Source organism: Triticum aestivum, chromosome 1D (assembly GCF_018294505.1).
Source record: "Triticum aestivum cultivar Chinese Spring chromosome 1D, IWGSC CS RefSeq v2.1, whole genome shotgun sequence".
NCBI lineage: Eukaryota > Viridiplantae > Streptophyta > Magnoliopsida > Poales > Poaceae > Triticum > Triticum aestivum.
Genome location: NC_057796.1, coordinates 302,677,630 through 302,689,157, shown reverse-complemented (window position 1 = coordinate 302,689,157; position 11,528 = coordinate 302,677,630). Strand labels below are relative to the sequence as shown.

General features: G+C 44.2%; 1 protein-coding gene and 2 non-coding genes across 3 annotated transcripts; all 3 read right to left on the bottom strand.

The window, feature by feature from the left end:
* Positions 1-246: 246 nt before the first annotated feature.
* TRNAL-AAG (transfer RNA leucine (anticodon AAG)) lies at positions 247-327 on the bottom strand. Its single transcript has one exon. It is a non-coding gene; the product is annotated as a tRNA-Leu (tRNA).
* An 899-nt stretch (positions 328-1,226) lies between these two features.
* Positions 1,227-5,148, bottom strand: LOC123181621 (AP-3 complex subunit delta). The gene is made up of 2 exons (XM_044593928.1): positions 2,265-5,148; positions 1,227-1,691 (listed from the first exon to the last, which is right to left on the bottom strand). The coding sequence occupies exon 1, from the start codon at positions 5,056-5,058 to the stop codon at positions 2,287-2,289; it is 2,772 nt and encodes a 923-aa protein (XP_044449863.1). The 5' UTR covers positions 5,059-5,148; the 3' UTR covers positions 1,227-1,691; positions 2,265-2,286.
* Positions 5,149-8,774: 3,626 nt separating this feature from the next.
* Positions 8,775-8,855, bottom strand: TRNAL-AAG (transfer RNA leucine (anticodon AAG)). The gene has a single exon. It is a non-coding gene; the product is annotated as a tRNA-Leu (tRNA).
* Positions 8,856-11,528: the final 2,673 nt, after the last annotated feature.

Below are 11,528 nucleotides of genomic sequence, written 5' to 3'. Positions count from 1 at the left end.
AAGTCTAAATCCTGGCTTCGCCCCTGCCTTCGGGTCACTTCACCTGGATATGATTTTTATTGCTTTTTGTGTTCGTTGTACTGCCATGATTGAAAATTAATAGTTTGGAAGGTTTTTCGCAACAACAACAAAAAACAGAACTAGCTATACAGCTAAAAAAAACTTTTTATCCATATTGTTTGCACGTGAATCTAGCTAGAATTGGAACGTAAGAACAGAAGTTAAAAGAAAAACAGAAAAAATATTTGACCAGAGTGGGATTTGAACCCACGCCCTTTCGGACCAGAGCCTTAATCTGGCGCCTTAGACCAACTCGGCCATCTGATCGCAGTGGTATTTGATTGATAGAATCCTATATATTGAAACGTACTACTGTAACATAATTATCTTACACATGTATTAAAACATACTACTAACATTATTATTGCCCATGATTCCACGGGCCTTTCTAGATCAGTGCCAGGACCTCTACTTCACATCAAGACAGTCTCCACGCCAATTGTGCACTTTCACGGCCCCATTTGCTTGAATTGATCCCTATGTTCTTTTTCTTCCTCTTCCTTATTTGTAGGGAAGGCATGCATGGATCCGCTGTTCTCGTGCAAATCTAGCTAACACCGTGCGTGGGGATCATCGTTCCATTGCTATATAACGATCTTATGCCTCGTGCTTGTACGCCTGTAATGTGTTGCCCTCTTTGTACGCCTGTATGTGTTGCCCTCTTCGACACCGCTTGGCATTCAGCTGGACCGGTGCTTGCCCATGTGTTCCGATCGATACAAAAAGTGCTTCCGCAGCTGCAGCCATGACAAACCCATCACGCGAAAGCCCCTTTGGAAGAGCGCGATCAGGTGAAATCCCGCGAGGCCATGCCCTTCGTTCTTCAGCAGTTCTTTTTACAAAACATAAGCAAACTGTACCAAAGTCCCCAAATCAAAATAGAAAGGCCTGCAGATTGGTTGCATCTCGTCGCATCATTCAGTTAGAGACAGCGATCGCAAGCTCGCCGGAGGAGAGGGTATTGCGAGCGAAATTGCACAAACAAAGCCATCCAGCTCTATTCTAGAAAATTAGGTTCTACGATCAAGAAAAAGGGTACCTATAATCACTGTGAAAAGCGTGGATACTTATGCAGAGGCAGCTACAGGATTCGAACCTGCAGGCTTCAGGTCATGAGCCTGATGAGTCGACCAATTCCTCAGGGGCTGGGAGGGGGCATGGAACTATTTAAGTGCTTGACGATGAAAATAAGAAAAGAAAAAAAGAAAATGTGCAAAAGGTGAACAACACATCAAACGTATTCTTTTTCGACCCAAGGGGCTCCCCGCCCCAATTTTCATTTCCATGAAAACTGAACAACAACCAAGTTCCACATCAAGATACCCATTCTGTCAGGTGGCACAAGCCACACAGACTGACCTCGCAAGCTCCAAACCATCCTACAGCTACACTCAGCCTCGAGAACCAAAACACCACAGGAGCCAACTAAATTCTCGAAGACCTCAAACAGAACAAAACAGAACTCAGTCCTACCATCAAAAACTTACCAAGTTCACAGCCACCTTGCAACATTTGACTTACCATAGGCCTCCACCCTTTTCGACGATGGAAGATTTCAACCGCTACTAGCTGAAGATTTTTTTGCCCCTTGTCGTCACGCCTTTTGCAGGTTTCGTCTATGTATAACCGCCCTAAAGGTCAGCCAGCAAAAATCCTGAGAAACTATAATGCTGTAGGATCAAAAGGGAACTTTTTGTTGAAGTGCGCAGCATTTCTTGCTTTCAGATTGCCCACAGCGCAACAGAAATTAGCTGTGCATCCTTACCATCGAAGGCTAACACATACTTACAAAGATCATTTACTGTGTCTACTCGAAAATCAATACCAAAACACACATTTCACTATAATCCAGAACTCCAGATATATCTAGCAATAGAACAGTGCAGAAATAGAGGGTCTATAGCTTTTTTTTCCTAACAAAACAAACATCTATCAGACTATCACTTCCGTCTTTTATTTAACCGTCTCTAGTCAAAATACTCTTTATAAACACCAACCACACAAAAAAACCTTTGATTTTCACTGGCACTTTCATGCACCAAATTTTCTTAAATGGGCATCTAGTTTAACTAACCTTTGGGATAGTATACAAAGACCTAACAGAAAATTTAGCAGAAGAGGTTAACATCCATGTACACCTATGTTCTTCCTCATTCAAATGAACAATACAACACATCAACTTGTATTTCGTAATTGTAACGTACCAAGCAAAAAAAATCTCGGCAGCTACAGAAGGAAATCTTGAACAACCGGAGCTTGAGGTGCAACATCAGGCTGAGTACTAGGTCTTTCTCTGTGTGTATGTTTTCCTTGACGATGCCCACTCCTAGAAGAGGTTCTATGCTTTCTCGGCTCTTTCTTATCACTGTCAAGAGGTATTGTGCTCTTCTCTTTAGTAAGATCGGGTTGCTTACTTGTCCTAGAACTTGAAGTAGAAAGGCTTCCAGTATCAGCATATATGTTCTGTATCCATTGAGAACTAGATTCGCCAGTGTCCATTTTTTTGCCCATGACTTCTGACTTATCTGCAGCCTTTAGAATATTTGCACTAGTCATCATAGAACTTAGGAAATCTTCGCCATCCAATTTCACTACTTTTGGTCTGGACCTCATGGCCTTCAATTTTTTCCCAGCAGATACAGGCTGGACAGTCTCGGATTTATCCTCCATGGCACTTGCATTCTCAGCAGAAAGAAGAGGATCATTGGCACGAGGGTAGCTATTTGCGTCATCCTCAGCTTTTCCTGTTGGGAGATAGTATATCCCGTGTCGTTTACGGTGCTCAAAAAGAGAAGATGAATCAACTGACACTACTGCAGGCTCATCTCTAGTCTCTACAGAATGACAGTTGCGAGAGATAAAAGAGATTGAAGTTGACAGAATAGTGTCATCTTCACTTAAAATGTCAGCAAGTTCAGACAGATTTTCATGCAAGACAAGATCCTCAGGAAGGGAAATTTTCTTCTGGGCATTCACAGAAACAGGCCTTAATTCCTGAGAGAATACTGTTTGCATACTATTAATGAGCTCCACGACCCGTTTATGCTTGTTATGATCACTGACCTTCCTTTCCTTCAACTCCCAGATCTCTCTTAACAAATGGACAAAACCCATCAGGTTGCGCGCCCTCTCCAGGACCTCAACTTCCTTGGACTCAACAAGGGGCCCAACCGTTGTTTCAATCAAGTTAATCATGTAAACTATTGATTTGTTTGAAAAGGGGTCATTTTTAGCTGTGCCTGGCATAACGATTTGTTCTTCAGCAGGTTGAATTTCAGACTTGCTTCCCCTACTGACAGTTTGATCAACAGCTAACTCATCAAACACTAGATCCGATTCCTTGTTTGAATCATTCGAACTCTCTACATATAAATTGCAACAGAAGGTGACCACTTTAAGTACTGCCTGGATGTACACAGCTCTCACTGACATTGGCAAGAGGCTAGTCCTTGGCTGTGATAGTGCCTCAACAAGCTCAACAGGATCCTTGCTACAATCAATATACTCACCAGAGACCCATGCAGCAGCAGAAAGAACAGAGCATAGGAGATTGTTCCCAAGCAAGGCAGGATCAATTAGGAGAGATCGAGCTGAACGGACAAGCTCTGGCCGTGCATCATGCACCCTAAGTCCCACATCAACAAGCTGGCGACCAATCTCATCCCCCTGCGCACAGTGCAAGCTCCTAGCCATATCTGCGAGTAGTGAGACATACCAATCAAAATCTGACACCAGCTCATATACATTGCGCCCACATGCTGCTAGGACGGCACCAAGAATGTCATTTGCAAACTCTGGGTCTGACCTTGCGGCATGACTGACCAGCATGCCAGCAATATCCATGACATTGTTTTCATCAACCATTCCCATCATAAGGTGCAATGCCTCCCTACGGATGTTTGAGTCAGCATCACCCAGTGACAGGGCAATCACATCACGGCTCTCATTGACAGTTGATGCATATGCTGGGCCAAGCATACCAAGTGCCAAGAGCCCGAGATAGCGCAGGTTAGGATCATCAGAAGCAGCAAGGAATTCCTTGACTTTCCCAATGGCAAGGCTCACTGCGGCACCATGCGCTGGTAGTGCAGTTAGCACCGTGCGGACACACTCGAATGTCAGCGACATGGCTGATGAACGAGTGAGGAGCTGGCAGACTGGATCAACAATCCGCGCAGCTAGGCGCGACTCCAGAGGGGCCAGCCTAGCAAATATCTTGAGCACCTTGATGAGCGCCCAGTTGGAGCGGGATGTGGTTAGCAGATTGTAAAGGTCAGGCGCGAGAGGCAGGAATGGGGCCACATCAGCCGGCGGCGCCGACAGCTCACAGAAGGCGGACGCAGCCGCAGTTGACGCCCGTGGGTCGGACGAAGCAAGACATGCAGCCAGCGGCTTGAAGAGGACCGGCACACCAGTAGACGGGGAGGCGGCTATGATGCGCGCTGCGGCTGCGATAGCGCGCGGGCTGCCACGGGACAGGTGGGGCACGAGGTCGTGCGCGAGGTGGACGGCGAGGTCGGGCGCGGCGGCAGCGGCGGGGGAGGCAAGGAGCTGGAGCGCGAGGGCGCATACGTGGTGGGAGGCGGCGGCGGAGGTGGAAGGAGAGAGGTCCTTGTGGATCTGGTGGGTGGCGAGCGGGAGGAGGGAGAGCGAGGCGGGGTGCAGCGACAGCGAGGCGGCGAGGTAGGCGAGGCGCTTGTGCGGGAGGTGCGGCGAGGCGAGGAGCTCGATGGCGGGGAACGCGAGCGGGTGGGAGGCGACGGGGACGAAGTGGAGGGAGGAGAGGTAGGTGAACTTCTGGAGCGCGACGGCCTTGGTCGCCGCGTCCGGGGCGCGGATCTCACGGTGGATCTCGGAGAGGGCGCGGGCGACGGCCAGCGACTCGCCGGCGGCTGAAGGGTCGGCGCGGAGGGACTTGACGAGGTCGTCCAGCGAGCGCTGGAAGAGGGTGTCCACCAGTGACGGCGCCGTCGACGGAGCCGACGGGGCGGAAGCCATCACAGAGGTGGGAGAGGGATGGTTGCCTGGTGGATCTGTCCTCTCTGCGTCCGCGCAGGTTAGGTCGATCTCATTGCAACGACGAGGACCTAGTTAGAATAGCGAAATAGCCACCATGAGTCAAGTCTAGTAATTCCTATATCTAAATTACATACCATAAAGATTAATTTTAGACTTAGTATAAACTGCAATAACCACTGCTTACTTTGCTTGCTAGTAAACGATAGATGCCATAATATTTTGGGAAGGTCACCGGCTTGAAAACAAATTTTCAAAAGCCTTCTTTAACACCCACAATGACCTTAATCTTGATGGCATAGGGCAATGCATGTCTTTCTTTCTTTCCCATGTAATATTTTGGGCTTCATCTATCTGTCAGACGACCCAAAAGTATCAACTTTCAACACCTTGATAGTAAAATTACTGAAAATTTTACTTTCTTGAACGAGAAAGCACTTCATCGCAACAGGTCACACGGTGTTGGTCAAGTTCGGTTCATGGACATACCGACCTCCATCGACGTACCGACCGAGGTCTTGCAATTCATGGACAAGATAAGGAGGGCCTTTCTTGGGACAGGCTTCAATAAAGTCTTTGGTGTTAAACATAAAATAAATTGAGAGATCATCTTTCATCCCACCATTCTTGGCTGGTTGGGAGTGCTTAACATCAAGATGTCCGTCCTCGCTTTGCAGCTCTGTTGGCCATGGGTTGAATGGACTTTGATGCTCTGGACTCGGCTGTTTCATGTCCCAGGTTCAACTCAACAATGAACTGGATCATGTTATGACACATCCATGAATTCTTTTAACATTGGTGATTCACGTCCCAACTTCAACTCCACACTAACCAATGGCAACGCCATCTCGTGGAAGATGACGACCTCCGGGCGCTACTTCGTGGACTCTGCTTATCGTGCCCGATTCATCGGGGCAACCGCCACCAGCTTCAAGACCACCATCTAGAAATTTGAGCTCCTCCTAAATGTAAGTTATTCGCTTGGCTCATCATTCAAAATCGATCTCGGAAGGCGAATCATCTTTGCCAAATGTGGATGGCCTAATTGTTGCATTTTCTCTTTATGAAATAGAACTCTAAAAAATGTGGCGCATTTTCCTTCCCAATGTTGTTTCTCGAACCGAATTTGAAATATGATGACGGATTGGCTTGTTCTCTCCAACTCACACCGAGCTCTTGGCATAGGTTCAACGACGTCAAAACTTGGTGAATAGATGTAGTGCACGGTGGGCACGCTAGACAATTGGTGTAACCTCTCTTCATAAACATCCCAATAGCGTTGGAAAAAGTGTGTCGGGAAACATTGGAAACAAAGTGTTTTTTTTACCTCAAGATCGGTATGAGGAGCAAGCAGCTGGTCATTCATTGCCGACTAAACCTTGGCCGGAATTGTATTCATGACCTCGTGCAAACCATGTACCCCTTCAAAAGTGTAAAGGTCATGATAGAAGTTGGTAGTCAAATTGGCCATAATCTCCGGATCATCAAATAATTAGACATTTTAATTGAGGGGTCTTATTCTTTCTCCTCCGCATACAAGCCTGCCCAATAAAAAATCAATGTTCCTGTCTTGCTCATTGAGCCATTGGATGTGAGCTCTCTGATGCCACATGATCTTCTGATGGTGATAAACTTATGTTAATCTATGAAGACAATTTGTATCGTCCCTAGACATATCAGGCCGGTCGGGCATATTTCACAGCTCCTCCATTTTCTTCTTCGGTTTATGAATTTCAGCCTAGGCGCTGCTAAACATGATGTTACCCCAACGGTCCAGGGAAGAGTCCATCAACACGCGCTTCTCGCCAAGTTATGGCATTGGATTAATGGGGTTGTGATTAGAGGAAGTAGCGCGGCCTACGCCCCATGGAAAAGTAAATTTCAGTCAACCGTCACTAGAACATGATCGATTCATACCCGTGTGAACGTTTTTCCCGCAACTTTACTCAAAGTTCAACTTGTGCCCTAGGAACCATATATCGGTTCCCCACACTATCATGATCACCGTGGCTAAGTACTTCATTGAAACCACCCAAACAACGCCAAGGTATGTCATTGTTGGCCTTGATACCCTTGAGTGTGTCTCGGGTCTTATACCTCTCTTGTTTTAGGGCTTCCTTGTAAACGCATGTGATATGAAACTTATCGACAAGCGGCAACGTGACACGAGAGTCAGTGTGATACTCTGAGAAATGAAACACTTATAGCTTAATATCACTGTTCCAAAAACATAGGCAGGCCTTCGCTCATTCCACTAGTGTTATCAAAAAAACAATTACTGAAACCTAAAGGAAAACTTAAACTATCTAGCCATGACTTATGCACCCGCGTTTCCACGATGCATAAGGGGACAAGGCAAATTGCCACGCGAGATCGCGAAGCTCTCGGACTGTTGTAGATTTGCCCGCCCCATGACAATTCCGGATAAGGCAACTCATTGTTGCCGGCGGTGCCCCTCGAGGGAGCCCGTTTACTTCAGGTAGTAGTGTTATGTTTTGTAATAGTCTTGGACCTCTTAGGAGCCTGTTTCGGGGCACTGCTAGGCAAGATCGTCAAATTCTTCGCGGGAAGTGCACATTGCACCATAGAAGTATCCTTGTTAATGGATATGCAGAAATCCATCTTGACTTGCCCAACGAAACAAATCTCCCGCCACCGATCCAACATACAGCCAACGTCGCCTAATCTTGTCGATAGCACGAATCAACCATGGAGGAAACTCGTGCATTGGTAATAATCCCAAGAAGTACACTATGAGTTCACAAATATAAGATGTGTTGAATATTTTAATATGAACTATATACAAACTGAAAATGAGTATATAAATTCAATTAAAAAATTAAAATAGCTTATATTTTGTGAACGGACGGGGGTGGTATATAAGGAAAAAGGAAAAATATATTTGACCAGAGCAAGAGCTTTGAGCTTTGCATCTTATACAAGGCGGGAAAAGTTAAAAAGTGACCAAAGTAAAACACAGAAAAATATTTTTTGACCAGAGTGGGATTTGAACTCGTGCATATTTCAATATAAACTACATACGAACTGCAAATGAGTAAGCAAACACATTAAAACGTGACTATATAAATCCAATTTAAAAAGTTAAAATAGCTTATATTTTGTGAATGGACGGGGAAAAAGGGAAATTATATTTGACCAGAACAAGAGCTTTCAGCTTCTCATCATCTCATCTTATAAAAGGGGGAAACGTTAAAAAATAAGATGTGTTGAATATTTTAATATGAACTATATACAAACTGAAAATGAGTATATAAATTCAATTAAAAAATTAAAATAGCTTATATTTTGTGAACGGACGGGGGTGGTATATAAGGAAAAAGGAAAAATATATTTGACCAGAGCAAGAGCTTTGAGCTTTGCATCTTATACAAGGCGGGAAAAGTTAAAAAGTGACCAAAGTAAAACACAGAAAAATATTTTTTGACCAGAGTGGGATTTGAACTCGTGCATATTTCAATATAAACTACATACGAACTGCAAATGAGTAAGCAAACACATTAAAACGTGACTATATAAATCCAATTTAAAAAGTTAAAATAGCTTATATTTTGTGAATGGACGGGGAAAAAGGGAAATTATATTTGACCAGAACAAGAGCTTTCAGCTTCTCATCATCTCATCTTATAAAAGGGGGAAACGTTAAAAAATGACCAAAGTAAAACACAGAAAAAAAATTATGACCAGAGTGGGATTTGAACCCACGCCCTTTCGGACCAGAGCCTTAATCTGGCGCCTTAGACCAACTCGGCCATCTGATCTTAGCTGATGTTTTTCTTCCGAGATTTTATTAGACAGAGAACGGGAAACAGGGTCAGGTGCGTGGGCCCTGGGCCATTGCTTATGCACATGGCGCGGCCATGAAACAAAAGGCGAATGCATGGCCCAGCTCAAATCAGCAGCCAGCCCAACTACACCAGATTCCGTAATCCGTAAAAAGGAAAAGTACTCAAAATGTAAACAGCCAGCCGAACTACCTAGAGAGGTTTCCCTTTGTACCCTTTTGCCTACAACTGCAGTCACATTTTGCTTGTTTCGGCAAACAAGTTTATTTCCCATGCAGAAAAGGCAAACAAGTTTGTTTATACACAGTTGCAGCTTGCCAAATAGGAGTATACTAGCATATATGCCCGTGCATTGCAACGGGAGAGAAATTATTATGCCCGCTGTCCATTGAAACTACCGTCATCATGGCGTAATAACATCCGAAAGTGCCACCTAAATATGTTTGTACGTTGCAACGGGAGAAAAAATCACCTCACTCTCCTATCCCAGTAAGCAAGTGATGATTTAAGCCTAAACACGGCCTAAAACATAAGCGATAATTTGATTTATGATACACATCAATTATTCCCAGATGAATAAAAATTGGGTGCTTTCACCATCTTTGCAAAAGGCTACTTTGCATGACTATTCAACAATCAATACTATAGAAAAGCTAACCTCGATTGATCAATGTGAGCTTGCACGGGTAGTTGTTCAGTTAGTCCTTTGCATATACCAAGATATGCAAATTAGCATAAGTAAGTATCAGTTTTCCTGAAAGCACGATGAGAATAATAATATGATTTTGGCCTTGAAGATGAACAAAAAAAAGTAATTCTCCTTGAAGATGAACAAAGAAAGGTAACATGCATGCTAATTTGCATTGCACTGAGAGGATCCCAATCCTTGCAAAATATTTCTCTAGCACGTTTCGAGTTATGCAAAATCCATATCATGTCACATAGAAATACATGAGCCGGTGAAAAAAGGGGAATTGTAGGAATATGAAAATACTTCATTTTCTCCTCCTTATAGAACAGTTACTTATTGTGTAGTCAGTTTAGCTATGAAAACCTGACATGGACGCTCGGATAGGAAGAGCAGAAAAGAAAAAAAATCAAGCAGCTATTAATAAAAAGACTAACTTGACTCATTGCAGCTATGGTTGTGCACCTGTTAGTTGAATCACGTGCAAGTTCTCAGGGAGCAATTAATCGAGCCATGTAGTCGCCCCGGATCGATCCACCAGCCTGCTTGACATGTACTCATGTGTTTAGCCAGGAAAGAATCAAGCTAGCCGGCACCCTGCAGCTCGTAGCTAGTTCGGACTTCCATGTATATTTTTTGGGTCAGGTTACGACGTGTGGCCGGACACTTCGCTTTTGTTTCAATTAAGTTTCCTTTAAAGGTACGTCCTGGTTTCGTTCATATTGTCCCGGTTTTCTTTGTTTGCACTATGTTTGTCACAAACGGACATAACTAAAAAATAATGCACGTAAAAATACTCAAAAATGGTGTGAACTGTTGTTGCATGTGCCATTACGTATCATGCAGAGAGAGAGAGGAGGGAGGAGGAGGACAGGGAGGAGAGGATCATGTCCAAGTGCCATCTCTACATTTTCAATTTTCATCATCGCTATGTGTTCGCAACCCAGAAACCTCAGTTCACCTACTATGGTACTACCCGGAGGCGCGGCGGATCTGTAGCACTACGCGCCCTCGACCCGAACACTTGGCCGGATTGCAACCGCTCGGAGATATTCTGGTCTCATATCCTCAATGCCACATCTGTTGAGCATCAGAAAGGTGTCCGGTCTCTCACCATACTCATCTCATGGGAGCTTTGGCTCGAACAAAACCGCGTAGTGTTCCAGAAGAAGATAGCCGCGCCCTCGAACATCCTTCAGGCAGTTCATGGATCCTTGGAATCATGGAGACTGGCGGGAGCAAGATGCATGCAGCACCCCTTTGGGGTTCCGATGTGAGAGAGCACCCTACCCACTGTGTTCCCTAGGGCCTCTTTCTTTTCTCTGAACTTCTTCCTTCAGACCGTGCGTACGGCCTCGTAAATATTGCTCCCTGCCTCACAATATAAAAAGCCAGCAGTTGCTGGTAGTTTCAAAAAAAAAACTCAAAACGGGACGAAACAAAGCGGAACCAAACCAAAAATATCTATTCCCTTTAATAGTATGTATAGATATAGATTTGTACATGCTAACCTAGATTCATGTGTACATAACTATAGTTATTATGCATAACTTTTTCTATTTTTTAATCTTTTTTTGGATTTCTATCTTTTAACCTCAACCGTAAAAATCAAGATCTTTTTTTTCGCGGGGGTGTAAAATTAAGATCAATAGACCATATTTTTTATGCTGAAAGTATACAGATCAAAATAATATATTCATTTTTTTAGATGTATGGTGACCTATGACCTCTAATTTGCTATAACACAGCCGTGACCATGCAAAAAAATAGCAACACAGCCGTGCATAAGTGGGAGTCTATCCGGGAAAAAAAGTGGAAGTCTATCGTGAAATAGTTGGCTTTGTGAACAGCCAATTCAAGAGAGAACGTCCATTGTAGCACAGATAATGTTATCATGTGCCTTACCCTTTTTTGACCGAGTGAAGAATTGTCTTCAGTTTGCTATTTCTTGTATACATATG